Source organism: Bos indicus x Bos taurus, chromosome 5 (assembly GCF_003369695.1).
Source record: "Bos indicus x Bos taurus breed Angus x Brahman F1 hybrid chromosome 5, Bos_hybrid_MaternalHap_v2.0, whole genome shotgun sequence".
Classification (NCBI taxonomy): domain Eukaryota; kingdom Metazoa; phylum Chordata; class Mammalia; order Artiodactyla; family Bovidae; genus Bos; species Bos indicus x Bos taurus.
Window position 1 is genome coordinate 2,918,387 of NC_040080.1, and position 23,744 is coordinate 2,942,130.

Consider the following 23,744-nt stretch of genomic DNA (forward strand, 5'->3'; position numbering starts at 1 on the left):
ACAGAGCAGGAGGCTGCGTCACACCACCCGCGCGCAGGTGAGCCGGAGGCGAGCTCGGAAGCCTCCCCACGTCACGATGGGAACCCAGGACCTGCCCGGCGCTACCGGCGTCAGGCACTACTGCCCTCAGGCCTCCCATCCGAGGGCTGAGGACACGGTCACGGTGTGAGCACGATGGACCAGGGGGCTTCAGTCTCAGGCACTCAGGTGAAGAGTTCCATAAACTAAGACAGGAAAACCAGCGCGGCCAGTGGGCAGTGGGGGAGGGGTCTCCAGTCGGGCCGACCTGGAGTGGGAGCCCGGCTCCACGCCTTAGGTGCTGTGTGACCTTAGCAAGGAGCAGCTCCTCTCCGGCTGCAGCTGCACCATCTGTGACGTGAGAGTGAGCCCTGCCCGCGGGACTGCTCTGAGGCTTCAAGGAGGCACCGGCACGTGCCAAGGCTTCAGGAACAGAAGGCCCAGTGCCCCCACTGCCACGACTGGAGCGCATGTCAGCGGGGCTGGAGGGTGGCACCTAGCACGTCCTGCCCGGGGCACCCCACAGGCTAGCGCTCAGGAGCCTCAGCTCAGGCTCAGGGACCGTCTCAGGGAGAGGCTTTCAACTGCACTCCTGCAGTGACAGACTTGCTCTCGGTGGTTGCGGGAGGTGGGGTAGTGAGCCCACCAAATCCCCAGGGCCTGGTTCCCAGCAAGGTGGGGGTGCGGGTGGTGAAGGCTGCTAATCAACCAACCAGCCCACCCAGGTGGGCCCGGTGTGGCCAGGCCCTCGGACGTGGCAGCAGGAGAGTCAGCATCAGAGCAGTGAGGACACTGGTCCCCACTTGGAGGACGGACGTAGGGGCCAGCAGACCAGCAAAGCAGGCTGGATAGAGGCCAGGGAGCAGCTCGTCCCTGGAGGCCCACGAAGGACATGGCCTGGCCCACACCTTGATGCACAACTTGCCCCGCCCCGGCCCCAGGCCCCGGCCGCAGGCCCTGACCCCTGTCCGCATTCTGACCTCCAGGACTTGCTGTTGTCATTCAAGCACTAAATGGCTTCCAACTCTTTGTGACCCCGTGGACTGCAGCATACCAGGCTCCTCCGTCCTTCACCATCACCCAGACTGTGCTCAAACCCATGTCCACTGAGTCGGTGATGCCATCCAACCGTCTCATCCTCTGCTGCCCCTTCTCCTCCTGCCCCCAATCTTTCCCTGCATCAGGGTCTTTTCCAATAAGTCAGCTCTTCGTATCATGTGGCCGAAGCACTGGAGCTTCAGCTTCAGCATCAGTCCTTCCAATGAACACCCAGGACTGATTTCCTTTAGGATGGACTGGTTTCATCTCCTTGCTGTCCAAGGCACTCTCGAGAGTCTTCTCCAACACTATAATTCGAAAGCATCAGCTCTTCGGTGCTCAGCCTTCTTCATGGTCCAACTCTCACGTCCGTACATGACTACTGTACACGACCTCCACGACTGTGAAATGACAAATCCGTGTGGTTTCAAGCACAAGGCGCTGCGCCTGTGGGTCCTTGAATGTGAGTGAGTGAGTGGGGCCTGCTGGTTCAGGCAGGTGTGCACTGGGCTGGTGCTGGGAGAGGACAGCTTGTCCTCAGGGAGACGTGGGTGGAAGGGGACGGGGGCGTGGGAACAGCACCCCTGCACCCCCTGCCCCGGGATCTGTGGTGGGGGCGGCTCCAGGAGACGTAGCCAGGAGAGGACGACCTTCACGCCGGCAGTGACGCCTGAGGCTGAGCAGCCAGACGTGGCACTCAGGGGCTCCTGCACTGTCAGCACTCTCTGGGCTTAATGTGCGTGTGCACACAAGCACGTGCACACACACACAGGCACACACACACACACACAAGCACGTGCACACACACACAGGCACACACACACACACACAGGCACACACACACAGGCACACACACACACGGCCACACAGTCATACACATGCACACACACACACACAAGCAGGTGCACACACACACAGGCACACACACACACGGCCACACAGTCATACACATGCACACACGTACACACAGCATGTGCACACACAGGCACACACACACGCACATGCACACAGACAAGCATAAGTACTCACACATGGGCACATACACACTCCTACACATGTGCAGACACACCAACATATATACACACATGGGCACACACACATACACACAAACACTCATACACACGCACACACGCACACATGCACAAACATGGGTGCACACACACACACACTCATACACACAAGCATGTGTACACACATGGGCACACACACACACATGAATACACAAGCATGTGTAAACACACATGGGCACACACACACACACACAAGCACGTGCACACACACACAGGCACACACACACAAGCATGTGTACACACACACGTGCACACACACACACGGCCACACAGTCATACACATGCACACACGTACACACAAGCACGTGCACACACACACACAGGCACACAGTCATACACATGCACACACGTACACACAAGCATGTGCACACACACGCACACGCACACAGACAAGCATGAGTACTCACACAGGGGCACACACACACACACACACTCATACACACAAGCATGTGTACACACATGGGCACACACACATTTACACACATGAATACACAAGCATGTGTAAACACACACGGGCACAAACACACACATACACACACAAGCATGTGCACACACGGCACACACACACTCATATGCGCAGACAAGCATGAGTACTCACACACAGGCACATACACACACAAACACACTCCTACACATGTGCAAACATAAGCGTGTGTACACACATGGGCACACACACATACACACTCATATGCACGCACACGCACACAAGTATGTGTACACACATAGGCACACAGTCACACAGAGGCACACAGTCACACACATGCACACACACACATGCACAAACATGGGCACAAACACATACACATGCACACACTCATACGTGCAGACACACAAGCATGTGTAAACACACATGGGCACAAACACACATACACACACACATCCTTCCTGACGAGAGCAGGAGCTGCGGCCGCTACGAGACGAAACTAAAAATGCCTACAAGGCAACCACAATCTTTTCCCCACAGAAATGGAAAACGAGCAGACTCAGACCTAACTTCTGCTGCGGTTTCTCCCGCGTGGATTTCAAGTGACAGGCCCTGGATCCCAGGCTGTCACGTCTCCACGAGGACAACTCCAGCGGGAGGCACCAAGGTCCCGCGTGCGCTCTGCTTGGCTCCACGCGGCGGGAGGCGCTCCCGGGGCGGCTGCCCCACAGGCCTGGAAGCACATGCTTTGTAGACAAGCTGGTGGGTCTCGCTACACTGAAGTCTGGGGAAGGGAGGGCTGTCACAGACCGGTGCTGAGTGGACAGGAGCACCGGGCCCTGAAAGGCCTGCGCGCGTCCGAGGGAGACCCTCAGCCGCCCCTCTGGCAGAGACAGGCAGCGGCACGCAGCCCGAGCTGTCATGTGGCTGAACATTCACGGGCAGAGGAATTCTGGTTTTGGACTTGAACTTGCAGGGTTAGCCCTTAAAGACTTGATTTCTCTCCGGAACTTCAGTGACAGAGATTTACACTTGAATTCGGGACACGCTGGGTAGCTGGAAGCTTCCATGCTGTCGTCTCACCTCACGGCAGCATCTCCGATGAGCCGGGGGAAGCAGTCAGGCTGGAAGTATTTAAGGATGAGAAATAACCTACGAGCGGTTCTGCAGCCTCAGGCAGAGGCCTTGCAGACTACTGCATTACTGCTCAGGTCTGACATGCCCCAAAGCCATGGGAACCAGGCTCGGATGCCCCCTCCCCGCGGACCCAGGAGAATACTCAGAGGAGCGGGGTTTCCACTGAGGGCTGGCATGTTCCTAGGGGTGGTGGGCTCCAAGGGGGCACCACGTCCCTGGCTCAGCAGGAACCTAATGGTTATGCAGAGAGCCAGCTGCAGGAGCTGGGGGCAGCAGCCCTCAAACCTGGGCTGGGCTTCCAGGCAGAGGGAATCCAGCCGGTGCCCCCCTGCCCGTTCTCCATCCCCAGAAACACTGGCCCCAAAAAGGCGACTGACCACCTGCGACTCCGAGAGTCAAGACCGCCAGCAGGCCCAGCCCTCCGCCCAGCTCTCGGAACCGGCCGATCCCCCAGGAAGGCCGCTCCCCTGCACGGCTCTGCCGCACACAGGGGGCCCTGCGGGGGCCCAAGGCCAGCTCCGACACGGAGGGTCAGCCTGAATGACCCCCACATTCAGTCCACCAGTTTATTTGGCTCTCACACTAAGATAGGACTTCAAGCTTCTCATTTAGAAGAAATAAAAATTATTCTTTGGTCTCCATCTGCCACTATTTCGTTTTATTTCTCAATTTGTTCAAAACCCGGGGAGGGGAGATGAGTTCTCTTGAAAATCCAAATAGTAAGAAAAGAATGACACCTGAGAGTCTTAAAAAAAGAAAAACACCTGCATCACGAAGGCCCCGAGAAGGCTGGCAGATGAGGCCTCGGGGTCTGGGCTTAGGCAGGGGGTGGGCGCGGGGGCAGAGAAGACCCACCGCAGGTTGGGCACAGTGGGTCAGCCGAGGGGTCCAAGCTGAGGACCGTGCCCTCGGCAGCCAGGAAGCCTCTGAAGGACACACCATGGACATTCCAGGGCCGGAGGCGGAGCCAGAGGGCATGAGGTGCCCGCAGCAGCCTCCCAGGAGGGGCACCCGGCCCCGAGGCCGCCCAGCAGGCTCCTCCAGCCTCTGACAAGACCGCGGGTCCTTCTGGATGAAGGGGGAGCACCGCCCCCAGCATCCCATCCACACCCCCGCCCTCGCCCGCACACATGCCCAGCACAGAACGTATCTGCTGAGAAACAGGAAGTATCTGCAGGCAAAATAGGAAGCAAGTGAGAATACTCTGTATTTATACGAATATTCACAGTAATAATATGGATAACACTCCATGAAAAGCAAACAGGCACACCTCTGCAAGCCGAGATTTGATTCTGGGTCTTTAAAGAATGATAGAAGAATATAGAAAACTTATTGCTCAGAGGGAGGGAAGGAAGGAGGGTCTGAAGAAATATAATGACCTTCTGGGAAGTGTTTTTACAGAAGGTAGAGTCCGAATCAGCAGGAAAAAAAAAAATCCTAGCACGCACACTGGGCTTGCCTCACACTTCGGCAGTAACCAACAGCATTTCTGTGCTCTTCAGAGGAAAGGAGGACTAAATCCTCCTGAAGGAGCATCTTGGACAAGAGCGGGAAGGCTCACTCGTGTTGGCTGAGGGGGAGGACCCAGCACTCGGAGGACAGAGACCCCTCACCCCTGGGACAAGGGGCTGTGCCGGACCAGAGATGCGGGCCCTCAGCGCGTCCCACAGCCCTTCCCGGCCAGTCTCTCTGCGGGAAAGCGCCCTTCCAAGGGGAAAGCAAGCCCGCCCGTCTCACACACCCTGGACCTGCGTCCGAACACCTCAAGACACCAGGCCCCGTTTCGGGCCCCCTGTGAGCCAGTGAGCGCAGCGACGGCATCGATCCACCCAAGACCGGCCCAGGGCGGGCGGGCGCTCCTCGCTGGGTGCGGCACACCTGCTCGAGGGCCTCCTGTGAGCCAGTGAGCGCAGCGAAGGCATCGATCCACCCAAGACCGGCCCAGGGCGGACGGGCGCTCCTCCCTGAGCGCGACACACCCGCCCGAGGGCCTCCTGCAGGGCTCAGAGAAGTAGGCCTGAGGCTGCCGTCCTGAGACTGGCCCGTGTGCACGGTCGGCGCTCGCCGGGGGGTGCCTGGGACCAGGATTTCGGGAGCCCCCACCTGTCCTGCGCCAGGGAGAACGGCTCGCCGCGCCGCGGAGCACCGTCTTCGTGCTGCACGCCGGTTCTCCTGCTGCTCCGTGCCAGCAGCGGTGCCGGTGGCAGCAGCTCCCAGTCAGGCCGCAGGCGTGGCTTCGTCGTCGCCGTGTTCTCATTTTGGCCGTGCTGGGTCTTGCAGCACACGGGCTTGGTTGCCCAGGGCACGTGAGGTCCTGCTTCCCCAACCAGGGACCGACCTGCGTCCCCCGCCCTGGAGGGAACCCCAGGGACGTCCCGGGTGTGGCGTTTCTCACAAGCTCCTGGGAGACGGGGCCAACTCGTGGCTCGGGAGTTAAGCATCTCCAGTGACTCCCCAGGGACAGGACTCCTGCCAGCTCGCACCTGGGTCCCTCTGGCCTTTTCCCTTGGCCCGTGCACCCTACACACGTGATTGGGAGGAATCGTGGCTGTTGTGCTGAAGTCCCAGAACCTGGGGGCGGTCCTGGGTCCCCAACACAGTCGGGCAGGAAAATCAACACGGGACTTGTGTTCAGAGATGATGGTCTGGTCGTCAAGCAAACATTCATCACGCAGGCCACGCAGACGCACACAGGGGCTCACCATGACCGGGGGAGCCCTGAGGTCAGAGCACAGAACAGGGGCCTGACCCAAGGACACACTGAGAACGGGAGGCCTGGGCCGAGATGCAGAGAACAGGGGGCCGGGGCAGCTGTGGGGGGCCAGGCTCACTCCACGCAGGAAGTGAAGGCCAGTGTGGTGGGAGGGGCCCCGAGGAAGCCAGGCTTGATGGGAGAAGACCACCTCAAGGCAGGAAGGCCACGTGGGGAGCCAAGGGTGAGACCCCAGCAAAGCTACAGGATGAAGCGAACGACATGGAAAGAGGAGCCACCGCAGTCATGAGATCTGCATTTGGAAAAGGTGACTCTGGCTGCCAAGGTGAGCCTAACAGAAGAGGCCAGAGAGGACGCGAGACGCCATCACCTGACCGAAGACCCTGGGCCCAGTGATGGCGGAAGCGCCCTCCCGGAGGCGCAGTCAACCCAGCCCGTCCAGACTGCGTGCGTTCAGCGAGCTGCACTGGCTGGTTTCGTGAACGTCAACGGAGGCCTTCGGGATCACTGCTCCTAGCTCGTTCATCGCACGTGTCTGGCTGGCACTGCGGGCTGCGGAACTCACGCTGAACCCTGAGCGTGTCATCCATCGCACCAGCTGTCCCTCCAAGTAGAGAGGCTGCAATCACACGCACGCCCTCCACGTCCCCGCCACGGTCTCTGGGGAGACGGGAGGAGAAGGACGAGGACAGAGCTCCACGGCATGCTGCTCGGGGGGAAGGAAAGCGCAAGCCTGAGTCGCTCAGTCGTGCCTGACTCTTTGTGACCCCATGGACTGTAGCCCACCAGGCTCCCTGTCCATGGGATTTCCCAGGCAAGGATACTGGAGTGGGTTGCCATTCCCTTCTCCATGGGATCTTCCCAACCCAGGGATCGAACCTGGCTCTCCTGTACTGATAAAGAATCCAGGCAGATTCTTTATCAACTGAGCTACCTGGGAAGCCCTTTTCAGGCGGGAGGGCGCTATAAAAATTTATCAGGCCAACTCTTTTCCCACCAGCGAGCCTAATTGGAGGCAGGAAGCCTCCTTCACAAGGCACTGGGGGCATATCTAAAAGAAGCTGGGCAGCATCCACACCACGTGTGAGCCCTTCTGCCCACCCATTCCACAGGTTCCCTGGGGCCATAGGTCATGGGACGTGGCGAGGGCGGAAGGCTCCCCCCAGCCCTGGCAGAGCGGCTTGGGGCTCCCCCTGTAAACTGCTCAGAAAACGGGGACAAGCTGAACGCCTGTTTGGGGACACAGGCCGGCCAGCAACGGTAGCTGGTGCAATAGTATTTGAAGGAAGTCCAGATAAGTTATAGACCTGAGCTGTAAGGAGTATCCACTAACGGAGGGTGGGGAGAGGAGAGACTGCCAAAAAGCTAGACTGAAACCAATAACAAGAAAGGGTCCCTGAGGGGAAGGGATCCTGGAGCTGGGTGGTTCCAAGGAAATGACACTCCGGAAGAGGCAAAACTGTGGAGATGGTGAGCAGACCACTGGCTGTCACGGGTTCCGGGAGAGGAAAGGATGAACTTTCCTTGAAAGGCAGGGACTTTTAGAGCAGTGACCTACTCTAGACGACACCGCAACAGTGGACGGATGGTGGTGGTGGTTTAGTCACTAAGTCGTGTCCGACTCTTTGCAGCCCCAGGGACTGTAGCCGCCAGGCTCCTCGGTGCATGGGACTTTCCAGACAAGAACACTGGAGTGGGTTGCATTTCCTTCTCCAGGGGATCTTCCCAACCCAGCGACTGAACTCAGGTCTCCTGCATTGCAGACAGTGTCCTACATTATACGCAGATTCTTTATGGACTGAGCCAGTAGGGAAGCCCCATAACTCCTTATACATTTGGCCAAACCCACAGAATGTACAGCATAGAGAGGGAACCCCAATATCAACTGTGAACTTTACTTAATAGTAATATACCAATTTTTTAACTTCCAGATGTTCAAGCTGGTTTTAGAAAAGGCAGAGGAACCAGAGATCAAATTGCCAACATCTGCTGGATCATCGAAAAAGGAAGACAGTTCCAGAAAAACATCTATTTCTGCTTTATTGACTATGCCAAAGCCTTTGACTGTGTGGATCACGATAAACTGTGGAAAATTCTGAAAGAGATAGGAATACCAGACCACCTGCCCTGCCTCTTGAGAAACCTATACGCAGATCAGGAAGCAACAGTTAGAACTGGACATGGAACAACAGACTGGTTCCAAATAGGAAAAGGAGTACGTCAAGGCTGTATCTTGTCACCCTGCTTATTTAACTCCTATGTAGAGCACATCATAAGAAACGCTGGGCTGGAAGAAGCACAAGCTGGAATCAAGATTGCCGGGAGAAATATCAATAACCTCAGATATGCAGATGACACCACCCTCATGGCAGAAAGTGAAGAGGAACTAAAAAGCCTCTTGATGAAAGTGAAAGAGGAGAGTGAAAAAGTTGGCTTAAAGCTCAACATTCAGAAAACTAAGATCATGGCATCTGGTCCCATCACTTCATGGGAAATAGATGGGGAAATAGTGGAAACAGTGTCAGACTTTATTTTTCTGGGCTCCAAAATCACCGCAGATGGTGACTGCAGCCATGAAATTAAAAGACGCTTACTCCTTGGAAGAAAAGTTATGACCAACCTAGACAGCATATTGAAAAGCAGAGACATTGCATTGCCTACAAAGGTCCATCTAGTCAAGGCTATGGTTTTTCCAGTGGTCATGTATGGATGTGCGAGTTGGACTGTGAAGACAGCTGAGCACCGAAGAATTGATGCTTTTGAACTGTGGTGTTGGAGAAGACTCTTGAGAGTCCCTTGGACTGCAAGGAGATCCAACCAGTCCATTTTGAAGATCAGCCCTGGGATTTCTTGGGAAGGAATGATGCTAAAGCTGAAACTCCAGTACTTTGGCCACCTCATGCAAAGAGTTGACTCATTGGAAAAGACTCTGATGCTGGGAGGGATTGGGGGCAGGAGGAGAAGAGGACGACAGAGGATGAGATGGCTGGATGGCATCACCGACTCGATGGACGTGGGTCTGAGTGAACTCTGGGAGATTGTGATGGACAGGGAGGCCTGGCATGCTGCAATTCATGGGGTCACAAAGAGTCGGACACGACTGAGTGACTGAACTGAACTGAATTGAATATACCAATAACAGCTCATCAGTTATAACAAATCCACCACACTAAAGCAAGATGTTAATAACAGGAGCAAGTGTGTGTCTCTGTGGAGGTAACAACAGAGTATATCAAACTCTGTACTTTCTGCTCAATATTTCTGTAAATAGTTCTACAATCAGATCAGATCAGATCAGTCACTCAGTCGCGTCCGACTCTTTGCGACCCTATGAATCGCAGCACGCCAGGGCTCCCTGTCCATCACCAACTCCCAGAGTTCACTCAGACTCACGTCCATGGAGTCAGTGATGCCATCCAGCCATCTCATCCTCTGTCGTCCCCTTCTCCTCCTGCCCCCAATCCCTCCCAGCATCAGAGTCTTTTCCAATGAGTCAACTCTTCACATGAGGTGGCCAAAGTACTGGAGTTTCAGCTTTAGCATCATTCCTTCCAAAGAAATCCCAGGGCTGATCTCCTTCAGAATGGACTGGTTGGATCTCCTTGCAGTCCAAGGGACTCTCAAGAGTCTTCTCCAACACCACAGTTCAAAAGCATCAATTCTTTGGTGCTCAAATTCCGTTAATTTAAAAAGTTTGTGATGCATCCAAAAGAAATAGCAAAAAGGGAGGGAATAAGGTGAAATTAATAGAAAATAAATAGCAAAATGGCAGCCTAAACTCCAGCCACATAAATAATTCCATGAATGTCCATGAACTAAACACACATTAAAAGGGCAGGAAAGCAAAATCCAGCTATAAGCTGTCCACAAGAAATGTGCTTTAAATAGGATGATACAGATTAAAAGCAAAGAGATGGGAAAAGATAAACCCAGGAAATACTAATCCTAAGGGAGACGGGATCCCTATTTTAGTATCAGATGAACTGGACCCAGGACAGAAGAAATATCAGAAAAAGAGGAATATTTCATAACAATAAACACACAAACTCACCAAGAAAGCATAATCATCCTACATACATATGTACCTAAAAATGTCTCCTCTCATCACTTCCATTCAACATCGTACTTGAGGCCCTTGACAATGCAATAAGGCAAGAAGAGAAAATAAAAGCCATATATATCAATTATAGAACAGTCTTATGGACTCTGTGGGAGAGGGAGAGGGTGGGAAGATTTGGGAGAACGACATTGAAACATATAAAATATCATGTAAGAAACAAGTTGCCAGTCCAGGTTCGATGCACGATACTGGATGCTTGGGGCTAGTGCAGTGGGATGACCCAGAGGGATGGTATGGGGAGGGAGGAGGGAGGAGGGTTCAGGATGGGGAACGCATGTATACCTGTGGCCGATTCATTTTGATATTTGGCAAAACTAATACAATTATGTAAAGTTTAAAAATAAAATAAAATTAAAAAAAAAAAAAAGAAGAAGAAGTCTGCAGGTGACACCCTTGTGCACTTAAAAAATCCTAAGGCACCCACCAAAAAGCTCCTGGAACTAAAAGGTAAATTTATCAAGATCACCAGAAGCAAGGTGCGGTATACTACATTTTCCAAAAGTGGCCACACAGTCTCTCTTAAACCAAATGTTCTTTTATGATGTGATCAGGCCACTCCTACATCAAGAGATGAAGTCTAATTTCCCTCTCTTTGAATCTGGGTAGGCTTGTGCAACTTACACCTTGCTTTCTGGAAGTCTTACTGGGTGTCTTGAGCCATCGCATCAGAAGTTTGCCTTTCCCGAGGCCACTGTGCCTTGAGAACGTTAAGCCACACAGGGAGGGCCACAGTGGGCAGCTCAACTACAGTCTCAGTCTTGGGGTCACCCAAGCCTGGGCAACACACACGTAAGAGAGTGAGACTGCAGCTGATTCCAGTCCCCAGGCAGCAACCTGCACCAGCCTTCACGGCATCCCACAGGGGCGCCAGGCACTGAGGGGCACGGACGGCAGCTCGAGGTGCACGCTGGCTGAAACCAACCCACAGAGTCTGCGAGGGAGACAAAACACACACTTTAGGCAGCAAGTTTTGGAGTAATGTGTTATACAGTAGGAACTGGAAAACTGTCAGTTTACAAAACTCAATTGTATCTGTATAAACCATCAATAAAAATTTAAGAAATTTACAAAGAAAGCTATACTATTTAAAGGACTATCAAAAATAAAAACCTATCTAGAAATAAATTTAAGAAAAGATTAGAAAACCCCCTACACTGAAAAGTACAAAATGTTTATGGGGGTAAGTTAGAAACATTTAAATAGATTTTAAAATACGCCATGCTTATGGACTAGAATAATCAACACTGCTGCTGCTGCTGCTGCTAAGTCGCTTCAGTCGTGTCCGACTCTGTGCGACCCCAGAGACGGCAGCCCACCAGGCTCCCCCGTCCCTGGGATTCTCCAGGCAAGAACACTGGAGTGGGGTGCCATTTCCTTCTCCAATGCAGGAAAGTGAAAGTGAAGTCGATCAGTTGTGTCCGACTCTTCGAGACCCCATGGACTGCAGCCTACCAGGCTCCTTCGTCCGTGGGATTTTCCAGGCAAGAGTACTGGAGTGGGGTGCCATTGCCTTCTCCGAAATCAACATGGCTAATGCTGTTAATTCTGGGAAAACTAACACATAGATTAAAAATATAATCCCATTCAAAAATCCCAGGCCCTAAGACTTTTTCCAAGGCTTTTTGTGTAGGAAATGGCTAATTACAAACTTTACATAAAAATTCAAAGACCTAAAAATACTCAAGACAATTTTTTAAAAAAAGAACACACTAGGAGGTCTTACCCTACCCAACTCCAAGAAAAGCTACAGAGGTTAAGACAGTAGGCACCAGCATTAACACTCCATTAACAGATCAATGAAACATGACCGAGTGTCCAAAAATAGACATACACTTAAACAGTCATTTGATTTTCAGAAAAGGTGCCAAAGCAGTGTATTCTGGAGACAAAACAAAACTGTTCTTAACAAATGGAGCTGTTATTAACTAGGAAACCTGTATTTAAAAAATGAGCCATGGTGCCTTCCTCACACCATACAGAAAAATTAAGTCAAGCTCAATGACGGACCCCAAAGTAGAAACTAAAATTACAGTTTCCAAAAAAATTAATAAAATGTTAGTTTCTAGAAGAAAAACATAGGAGAATATCCTGGCATGCTAGGGGTAGGAAAAGGATTTTTAGTTAGGACACAGAAAATCATTATCACAAAAAACAATAATAATAAATTAGAAGTCATCAAAATTAAAATTCTCTGCTCAGCAGAAGACATTGTTAAAAAATATACTGACAAGCCACAAACTTGGGAAAAATATTCTCATACCCTTTCTCCATATATAGAAGTAGAGATACTGTACGGTCAGGCCACTCGAGATGGCCATTCTCTCGTTCTCTGTCCACCCCCTACCTGACCAGTGCTTGCTTCACCTACCCCTGGGCTACTGACTGACCTTCCTTCCTACGCACCTGCCCCGGCCTCCAGCTCGTGGCTGTTCTTATCAAAGGGGCAGTGAGGGGCCTGCCCCTCAGTGGGTTTCCCGGATAACTAATGAGCCAGCCTGACTTTGCTGTTGTTTACTGGCTAAATTGTGTCCAACTCTTTGCAACCCCATGGGCTGCAGCACACCAGGCTCCCCTGTCCTTCACTGTCTCCCAGACTTTGCTCAAATGTATGGCCACTGAATCGGTGATGCCATCCAGCCATTTCATCCTCTGCTGCCCTCTTATCCTCCTGCCCTCAATCTTTCGCAACATCACGGTCTTTTCCAATGAGTGGTGTTGGAGAAGACTCCTGAGAGTCCCTTGGACTGCAAGGAGATCCAACCGGTCCATCCTAAAGGAAATCAGTCCTGACTATTCATGGGAAGGACTGATGCTGAAGCTGAAGCTCCAATACTTTGGCCACCTGATGGGAAGAGCTGACTCACTGGAAAAGACCCTGAGGCTGGGAAAGAAAGAAGGCAGGACAAGGGGACGACAGAGGATGAGATGGTTGGATGGCATCACCGACTCAGTGGACACGAGTGTGAGCAAGCTCCAGGAGATGGTGAAGGACAAGGGAGCCTGGCGTGCTGCAGTCCGGGGATCACAAAGAGTCGAACACAACTGAGCAACTGAACAACAGCTCTTTGCATCAGGTGGCCAAAGCTGATCACAGCCTTATCGCGGGGAAGGGGCTTCCCTAACTCAGTGAAGCTATAAGCTGTGCTGTGTGGGGCCACTCAAGATGGATGGGCCACAGCAGATCTGACAAAGCGTGGTCCGCTGGAGGAAGAAATGGCAAAAGCACTCCAGTGTCCTTGTCATAAGAACTCCACGAACAGCATAAAAAGGCAACCTGATTCCCTCATAGTGGCAAACTCCCTTTCCTCTGGGAACAAAAAAGCGCCTCCACGTCCCGCCCACCACCCATGGAGGTCACTCCAGGACCTTGTTTCAGACGTGTAAGGTCCCTCATCCATTAAACCATTGCTGTCTCTGTCACTGACTCTGGGCTTTTCTTTGGTCTTGAAGCTGGGCACGCACAGGGCCTTGTAGGCCTGCGGGGTGCAGCCCGATGGTATAGATAAACACACACGCGCACACGCAGAGGACTGCTCTCCAGTACAGATAAAAGCAGGGACAGGCTAAGCTGGTGCGGACGTGCAGCAGCCAGGCCGCACTTCTGACGGGTGTGTGACGCAGCACAACCCACCTGGGGGAAAGGTCTGGATGTTTTTCATAGAACTTAGTATAGCTCTGTGCCATGACCCAGCAAGTCCACACCTAGGAACTCTCCCAAGAGAAACAGTACACATCAACCAGAGGATTGCACACGAGCGCTCGAGGAAATTCCTTTCCTGGCAGACAAAGAGAAGCAGCAGCCTCGGCTCCTGCCAGCTGCAGGACGTGTAGACAAGCTGACAGATTCACGTGGTGCAGTGCTGCCTGGTAATTAACAGGAGTGAACTATTCATCCAGGCAACAACGTGGATTTCACTGTTTTCGATGCTACTGTAGATGAATTTTTTTCTTAATCTTCTTTTTAAATTGGCATGCAATAATTCATTCTTAATGAATCTCCTGCTGCAGCCCACGAGCCCACACATTCTTGTCTATTCAATAAGCCTTTCTAAAACGTTGCCAGGAGCCCTCATTCTTCTCGACTGCGGCTCTCAGATCACGTCTCCAAGCCTGGCGCATCCAGAGAGGAGAGAGCAGAGCCTCACGTGGACCAGACTCTCCGGCCACTCACCGTCCACTCACGGGCTGGGTGCAGGCCCAGCTCTCCACCCCCCTCCTGCCGCTCTGCTGCCCCTTCCAGGTGGAGACGCCTGATGTGAAGAACACAGGCCAACTGGGGGCCACGTGGGTGTCCTCTCCACTGCTTTCCCAAGCAGCATACCGGCCCTTTGTCCTCTGTCCTCGGAGCTTGGTGGGGAGTGAAAACAGATCAAGGTCCTGGCTCCTTCTGAGGGTCGTCGGGCCTCTCTCCCTGTTGGAACAGAACCTTCTCTAGGAGCTCTCTGTGTAGGCTCTGGGTCCTGGGGTGCGCCATGACTATTCTCTCCCGGGATAATTCACCGCAGCGAGCTCACCCCCGCCCTCCCCACCCCCTCCAGTCCCCCGACACAGGTCTGGTCATCCCTGGCCTTCCTTTGCCAGAGTCGCTACAGCACCAGGCTGCCGGCCTTTTCTCTGACAAGTAAGCTCCGAGATAAAAGTTACTTTCCCCAATATTCTCATCACTTCCACGCCAGCAACCAGTTCTTAGAACTGAGTGATTCTTCCCCAAGGAAAGAAAATGTAAATGACTAATTATAAAAGGCAACGGTTCCTTTCTACTCCAAGAGGCCGTCCTGCTAAGTAATGAATCTGAGAGTAATGGCCTGACTGCAGGGCGGGCAGGTATGGAAGCCGTAATTCAGGAGGTAAAAGCTCCCGGCAGCCCTGGCGCGCAGCGTTAGTGAAATGAGAAGTCTGGCGAAGGCCCAAGAACAATCCCCAAGCAGGCCAGGACGGGTGCGGCCGCCTGGGCTGGGGACCCGACCCGCCGCGCCCCGGGGCGGGCAGGCAGGCGGGGCTGCTGCGTGGGCCCTCCAGCAGCTTCCTCCCAGGAAGTGCAGGGGAACACCCCTTCCCCACCCCAAAACTCAAGGACTCCGTCCAGTCATCCTGTCCTAAGGCGGTCCTTCGCAGAGCCCAGCCCAAAACTCAAGGACTCCGTCCAGTCATCCTGTCCTAAGGCGGTCCTTCGCAGAGCCCACCCCAAAACTCAAGGACTCCGTCCAGTCATCCTGTCCTAAGGCGGTCCTTCGCAGAGACACAGCCGTCAGTTGGACCGGCTCAGACTGCTGTCGGTGAGCTAAACGAAAACCATCCCCAAAGGCAGCATCACAAGGACACAACCCCTGAAACGACTGGAAGAAATAACGGCCCAGCTTCTTTTTTCCGGCCTCACGGCTCATGGGATCTTAACTCCCCAACAGAGGGCCCTCGGCAGTAAGAAACTGTAGTCCTAACCGCTGGATCGCCAGCGAATTCCCTACCAAATTATTTTTACAAGTTAGACCTCAGAAGGCTTCCCTGATGGCTGAGCGGTGAGGAATCCAGCTGCCAAGGCAAGAGGGCCTGGTTCAGTCCCTGACGTGGGAAGACCCCAGTGCTGGGGGTTTAGGAGCGGCAGAGCCCGTGTGCTCTGGAGTCGCGGAGCGGCCGCTGCTGGGCCCACGGGTCCCAACAACCGAAGCCCTCGCTCCACACCACGGGGAGACCACCGCAACGAGGAGCCGCAGCTAGAGAGTGGCCCCCACTCACTGCCACTACAGAAAAGCCCGGGCAGCAGCAGAGAGACCCAGCAGTCAAAAATAAATACGTTTAAAAATAAATTTGCAAATTCAGTTTTACAAAAGGTACATCTTTGGCTGCACACCTGACACAGTGCCTGAGGAACACTGACCTCGTGTGAGACCCAAGTGTGGCTCTGTTGTGCCGACGGGACAGCAAATCCCAGGCCAGGGCCACCCACCCCACGCTCCCGACGTCCCAACAACAACTCACGGTGCCAGGAAACGAGGGGCAGGACCCAGGCAGAAAGAGCCACTGCTCCGGGACCCCGAGACCCTGGGCCCCCGGGCCCCGGGCACAGCTCCCCGGGGCACGCCCGGCCGACGCCCCCGTGCGACACTGCTTCATCCCGCGCTTCTCCTGTGTGAGCGCACCCTGGGGCGTCTCCAAGAGAGCACCCTCCTGTGGGCTGCGGCCCCCACAGCGCTCAGCCATCCGCCAGGCTCCCTGGGGCCCTTTCCAGCGGCCGGTGAGGCCCAAACGTCCGTGGTGATGCCGAGGGGCCGTCTGCCTGTGCCGCCCCGCTGGCATGCGCTGCGAGGCTCTGCCAGCAGGGGTGGCAGGTAAAAGCCCTGGCACGCGGCGTGGACAAGGCGGCCCCACCAACCATACCCTGAATGCCACGCATCCATGGTTTGAAAAAGGCCATTTCCTTAGAGGATGTCGTGGGCGACACAGGAAAAGGTTCTAATCTTACGACCAGTACTGTGTCAAATCTCGACCCTTAATAAACAGCTTTTCAGTATTACGTGGGAAAAATGGGAAGAACACGTCAAGCTCAGTCGTGTCTGACGCTTCGCAACCCCATGGACTGTAGCCCCCCAGGCTCCTCTGTCCATGGGACTCTCCAGGCAAGACTCTGGGAGTGGGTTGCCATGCCCTCCTCCAGGGCATCTTCCCCACCCAGGAATCGAACCTGCGTCTCTTGTCTGTCTCCTGCATCGGCAGGCAGGTTCTTTACCACTAGCAACAGCTGGGAAACAAGGCTCTCGAGGCGTGCACCCAAAATGTTAAACTTCTTCCAGAAAAGCAGCTGCTGCAACTCTTAGAGCTGAGAGTGTTGATATTTGAAAAAATGACCGACAGGCAAACTCATTATTCAGACTTGGGTATCCGGCAGACATTTCCTCAAAAGTGAACAAAGTCAGCCCGTCACTTCAAGGGAAACAATTCACAGCATTTGTTGCCAATAATAATATTTGAGCTTTGAAACCAGAATTCAAATTTTGGAGAACTCTGACCCACCATCTGAGCGCGACAGTTCTTTATGAGGAGGTAGCACTAAAAAAGGTGACTTTAAAAAAAAAAAAACACTTTTTTTTTGCTGTGGACCATTTTTAAAGTCTTTATTGAACCTGCTACAATGTTGCTTCTGTTTTATGTTTCACTGTTTTGGCTTGAGGCATGTGGGATCTTACCTCCCAGACCAGGGACTGAACTGGCGCCCTCTGCTTTGGGAGGCGAAATATTAACCCCTGGACCACCAGGGGAGTCCCAAAGGTGAGCCTTTGATACAATTCAATGAAACGTGATGTTCAGAGTATCAGCATACCTCAGGCATCCCGCATGTTCCAATGACCAATGTTTGACGTTACAGAACCACACGTGTAAAAGATCCGCTCCAAGCGCAAGACGGGCCAATGGGTTTTACTGTGACTGAGCACAAATGTTCACTAACATGGTTCACAGTCACACTGCAAGTGGCCTTTAGGAGCTACCATCTCTTAGGCCGTGGTACAGTATTGAAGGGAAGGCACCCGGTCATCCAGAGGGCTATTACAGTACTTCTCCCTTTTTCAACTACATGCCTACGAGAGTCTGGGTTTTCATCATATACTTCAACAACAACAAAAATACGTATTACAATAAGCTGACTGTAGAAACACAGATGAGAATTCAGCTGTCTCCCATCAAGGCACGTAAAAGTCAAACCATGCCTCTCTTCTCATTAAACACTTTTGTTTTGGTAAATACTCATTTATCTTGAAACGTTTTACTTAAAATAGCATAGAATGCATTTCTTGTTGCTAAAGTAAATCCCTAAACGGTTCTGCATCATCTGGTGGAGCTCTACTGGCAGGTACTGGTAGAATCAGCCCACGAGTAGGAGCTCCTTAACTCCCACTAGCAGGAACGGCAGGCGGCCCTGAGACGCGGAGCAGAGACCTCACTCAGAACCACTGCACTGTTTCTGGACGGCACCTGGACTTCCGGGGGCGGATCTTCGCCTGATCTTTACACCTCGCCAGGCACTGACGCCTGACCTCCTCGCACCAGCGCGTCTGACGACCCCTCTGCGGTCCCCCGCCGGCTTGCGGTTCCTGCTCACTTTAGGGAGCCACGCCCAGCACCAGGGGTTTGTGGAGGAGGGGCGGAGGCTTGCCCTTTCCTAGTCCGCACCGATGCCGGGCCCAGGGCCTCCTCTCCCGGCTCCCCGCCACCGTGAACCAGCGGGGGAGGGACGCACGGCACCCGGCGCTGGGTCTGCAGGTGCCAGGTGCCCCCATGCAGCAGCATCTCACACCCAGGCCCCTGGGAGAGCCGGAAACACAGCTTCTCCATCTAGGCTACTGGACGGCAAGAGTATGAACAGACGTGCGCTGTCCTGCAGAATTTCCCCCAGCAAAACGGAACTCATCGCCACTTGTTTCAGCTGGGGAAGGCCGTCCAGCAGGCTTCAGGGCGGGGGTGTGGGTCCAACACGCACCTGCTCGAGGGCGAGTGGCTCTGCCCCGTGTGCTGCTTGCAAGGCTGAACCGCCACTTGGGAGCACCAACAGGCTGGAGACGCTGCGCACTCGCCGGGGTCACCTCTTCCCCGTCACCCTCCAGCCACACGACACTGCCCTGGCCTTCCCTGCAAGGAGACTCTGACCCCCTCCCTGAAGCCTCTGGTGACGGGGTGGACAGCCATCACACGATATAAACCTAAACCTCATCAAGCACAGGGAACGAGCACGAAGACCAGGCTGAGGGTTGTGCTCAACAAAACCAAAAACGAGCTTTCTCAGTGGTTCTCAACCAGGGACTGATGTGATGAAAAGGGCGCTGGAGGAAGGCGCCCTACAAGTTCCGAGAAGCGTGGAGAGGAGAGACGTGCAACCAGGAGCAGGCACGTGCGCCGAGACGCGAGAGCAGCCAGGCCCGAGGGGCGCCGACTTCCTAGCCCATTTTCCCTCTTAACCATAAGAGGAAACCTCTTAAGCACCCGCCAGGCTCCTCTGTCTGTGGGATTTTCCAGGCAAGAATACTGCAGCAGATTGCCACTTCCTTCTCGAGGGGATCTCCCAGACCCAGGGATCGAACCTGTGTCTCCTGCACTGGCAGGCAGATTCCTTCCCACTGCTCCACTTGGGAAGCCCTCACAGGCCCACACACCCGTGATGAATGGTGACAGCACCTGCGAACAATGAGAAGCGCCCCAGGAGCTCGCACGGGGTCGCCAGGGACGGCCTCATCTAAGGGAATTACAGAAGAGCCCCCCAAAGCCCCCAGATGCCCATAGCGGGCCTCCCTGAATCCCTGTGCACCGGAGGATCAAGTGGAATCAATCATAACCACGTGACAGAAAGACGGATGGCTGCTGCCGGCCTCACGTCTGTTGTACACACACACACACACACACACACACACACAGGCGCGTGTGCCAGAGAAACATTATGCCTTCCACGCAGCAACCTTGTCAAGAAACCCTTTCATCAGACAAGAAATCTCGGGTGAAAAATGAAAAGCCAGCATCGATTTCTATGTACAGCTGATTTTATTTACAAATAGAAGCCAGATAATCTTGTATTTAAATGGCAGAAGTCCCATCACTCATGATCAGAGAAGTGACATTTGAAATTTATAAAGTTTCACACTACGATTCAATCTCTTTTCCAAGGAGGAAAAGAGTCTGAAGTTTGGGAGGAAAGACTGAAAAATACGAGAACAGTATCAGAGTGGGGAAATGATGAATTGATGCTGGGGCTGAAATACGTCTCCAGCAGGCACATTTCTCTTTACCAGACACAAAATGCGTCCCCAGGAGACCTGAGGGGCTCTCAGACATGAGGTTCCCGTTGTTCAGCTCCAGGAAGGGCTTCTGCTTTCTTTGTCAATTCCTAGGTTAGCAAGGGGAACGGGGATCCACACGGTTTTCTTCAAGAGAATCGTTGTAGCTGATTTACGCGCATTAACCCCAAGGGCCTCAATCTTTTGTTGCCTGCTGTTCAGTCGCTGAGATGTGTTCGACTCTTTGCAACCCCGTGGACTGCAGCACGCCAGGCCTCCCTGTCCTTCAGCGTCTCCCGGAGCTTGCTCACATTCATGTCCATCGAGTCGGTGATGCCATCCAACCATCTCATCCTCTGTCGTCCCCTTCTCCTCCCGCCTTCCATCTTTCCCAGCATCGGGTCTTTTCCAGTGAGTCAGCTCTTGGCGTCAGTCTTTAGATGACATCTTAGAAAAGCCTCACTTGGACCACTTCAAATCAAGCAGCTGAGCTGAGGCCTCTCCAGCCGGTGGGGTCAGGGACACTTGCTGTGACAAGAGCTCCGGAAAAGCCGAGGCTTATGGGGGACGCTGGTGACAAGTGCATCCCCACGCCCTGTCCTCCCACTCCCGGTGGAAGGACCCCACTTCACCTGGGACAAGTGCATCCCCACGCCCTGTCCTCTCACTCCCGGTGGAAGGACCCCACTTCACCTGGGACAAAGGGGTCCTGGCGGAACCCAAGTCCCCTGCGCAGCCTCCGCCTGGGGCGGCTGTCTTTGCAGCAGACCGTCCTTGAGGGGGTGACCAGAACGAACCTCAGATCAAAGCCCTGCCCCAGGCTTTCCCCTCCAGGTCCCACTCTGCCCCCGTGCATGTCCCCAGAGTGATTTTATGCCTGGTACCACGGTGCTCACTCGCCTCTACCTCCTCCCCCAGAATGGGCGTGGCACTGGGCACCAGGCGGGCGTCTGAGAAGGCCGTGTGGGAGCCGGCTGAGCCAAACGGGGCCTGCAGCTGGCTCGAGGGCCAGCCAGCTTCCTCAGCCACCTCCTGATGCACATGAGGCCCCAGCTGCCTTTTGCCCCTGACCTGCCAACTGCGTCCTCCCCAGGCACCTGTGTAAGAGCCTCCCTGCTGATACATGGGGGTGAAGGATTCCATCAAACCGCCATGCCCTGGGGGATTGGCTCCTCTGCGAAAACCTCAGCCAGTAGCCCAGCTGACCTCGGGTCTAGCAGAACCCCACCCACAGGGGCCCCACCCATGGTGGCAGGACGCCCTCCGGCTCTCAGCTCCCTCTGGGACCCAGCACCACGTCCTAGAATGCCAAGGTCCCTGAGCTGAGGATGGCAGGGCGGTGGGGCCAGCCACCCATACGCCCCATGTCACTCTAAATCCGATGCCCTTTAAGAGGCAGGTTCCTCTGAACTCAGTTCCGTGGATAGTGAAACAGCTTGCCACGACGGCCTGCACTACGGGCAGAACCACAAAGTCACCAGCTGCAGCAGAGAGGGAGGTGGGCCTAGTGGGGATCGGACTCTGCAGGGGGGGACTGGTCCCTCTGAGCCTGCACCATGCCCGCCACGGGCTCCAGGGGCCCATGTGCGCGCCCAGACAGACGCATGCACGCTCGGCGGCAGAGTCAGGGCTTCAAAAGGCTTGAGCAGCCGTGGCAGGTGGCGGGACCTGGGTGGGACTCACCTGGATGCCGTCCAGCAGCCGGCTCATGCACCAGTACGTGTCAGCCTCCACGTTGCGCAGCACATCCTCAGGCACCCGGGAGATGTCGGCGGAGTCCGCGTCCTCGTCGTCTGCGGGCGGGGGAGGGAGAGACAAGGAGCCGTCAGGCCTCAGGAAGATGTGTGCTCCGCTTACAGGAACGTGCCCCCCTCCCACCCAGGACCCCCTCCCTCCACTTCTCTCACTCTAACTGGATGACTTGTCTTCCACCTCATCACTTAAACAGGCCTCAATTTTAATACCTAATTAGTTGCAGATAATTAATATTCTGAATCTTCTCCAATTAATTAACATAATTAATATATTGTAAAGCGCTTCTTGGGCATTTCACATCCTAAGAAGAGGGGATCTAAAATATATTACTTATTCCTAACTGACATTGGAGTTTTTCCATAAGATTTTTTAAAAATTCTGCTAATGTATTCACAAATTCACTCAGTAATAAGCCCTCTAAAAACCTGCTTCCAAGGTGAGACTTCCCAAAACCACACTGGATAAATATTGCTGCACTGAGAGCAGACACCAAGACAGCAAAGACACAGATGTGTCTGAAAGGAAGAACAGGCAATGGCGCTCTAAGTAATTTCCTTCAAGTACAAAAATCTAATGAGAAAGCATAACTTAAAAGTTTCACAATGCAAAACAGATGCCTCATTGGAATGGCTTATCAGACATTTGAAGAAACTGATTTTAGATCCTTAGAAAAATTGCTATCATCCGGCCTAACATTCATAAATGTTTAAAAAATTGTGTCTCCTATTTCTAAAATTTTATTTACTTTTGTTGTATTTTGCAAATATGCATGGCATCCTTGCAATGAAAATGTTCTCTAAGAAAAGAAACATTTCAGCCTGGAATATATTTAGAAAGTTTTAAGTGGATAAAAATGACAATAATTATAATAATAATAACTGCTAACCTGTATCGAGTGATTATTACATATGCCAGGCACTCCGTCGTGTTTTAAATGCACTGACTCTATTATGGCCACCATTGCACCCCTGGGAAAATGGGGTGCAGAGACGCAACAAGCCAGCCTGGAAATGGGGGGGTCACAGCGTGGACCCGTGTCTGCCCCCAGGCTGTAGCCAGGCCTCTGCACTCAGGCACGCCTCACACCTGACATGGCCGGACCCCCACCCCGCGCGAGACTCGGGGAGCCGTCGTGGACACCCTCCCGCTCTGTTCTCTGTTCACAGCAAAAGTAAGAAAGTGAAAACAGGGCGGGCATTTCCAGGCCGGCAGCCCACAGGAGAGCCGACTGGCTGGGCCCTCAGGAGCCCAGACAGGCTGCCACGGCCCCGACACGCGCACACCCCTCGGGGCACAGCCTCACGGCCATGTACACCACACAGCAGCTCTGGCTCCAAGCCCTGCAGGCCCCTGGGAGCGCATGTGTCCTTCTGTGGAAGGAAAGCAGCTCTCAGCCCCTCCTTCATCTACTCCCTCACTCACTCAACAGGCCTTTGTCGCTTTGGTCTGGAGCCTTCTTTCATTGAGATATAATTCGAGTGTACAATTCAGTGGGTCTTAGGACCTTCATGGGCTTAGGTGGCGTCGCCACTATCTAACTCCAGAATGTTTTCATCACCCCCAAACACAGCCTGAGCCCAGCAGCAGCCCCTCCCAGCCCCAGGGGCCCCGGGCAGCGTGCTGCCTGCCCCCGGACATCCTGTGTGGCCATCTCAGGCCAGTGGACACGGGCCACACGGCCTGTCCTGTCAGGTGGTCCTCACTGCACACGAGG

The 23,744-nt window shown here is 53.8% G+C and overlaps 1 protein-coding gene and 1 long non-coding RNA gene across 2 annotated transcripts in view; both read right to left on the reverse strand.

Annotated features, from left to right (window-relative positions):
- TBC1D22A (TBC1 domain family member 22A) overlaps nt 1-23,744 on the reverse strand; it is a 262,971-nt gene that overhangs the window by 81,310 nt on the left and 157,917 nt on the right. Inside the window, exon 9 of the mRNA XM_027540480.1 lies at nt 21,959-22,068. Within this exon, the coding sequence (XP_027396281.1) occupies nt 21,959-22,068 (110 nt within the window). The remainder of the gene's footprint in view (nt 1-21,958; nt 22,069-23,744) is intronic.
- Nucleotides 20,024-21,948, reverse strand: LOC113892093. Its single transcript, XR_003510963.1, has 2 exons — nt 20,969-21,948; nt 20,024-20,907 (listed from the first exon to the last, which is right to left on the reverse strand). It is a non-coding gene; the product is annotated as an uncharacterized LOC113892093 (long non-coding RNA).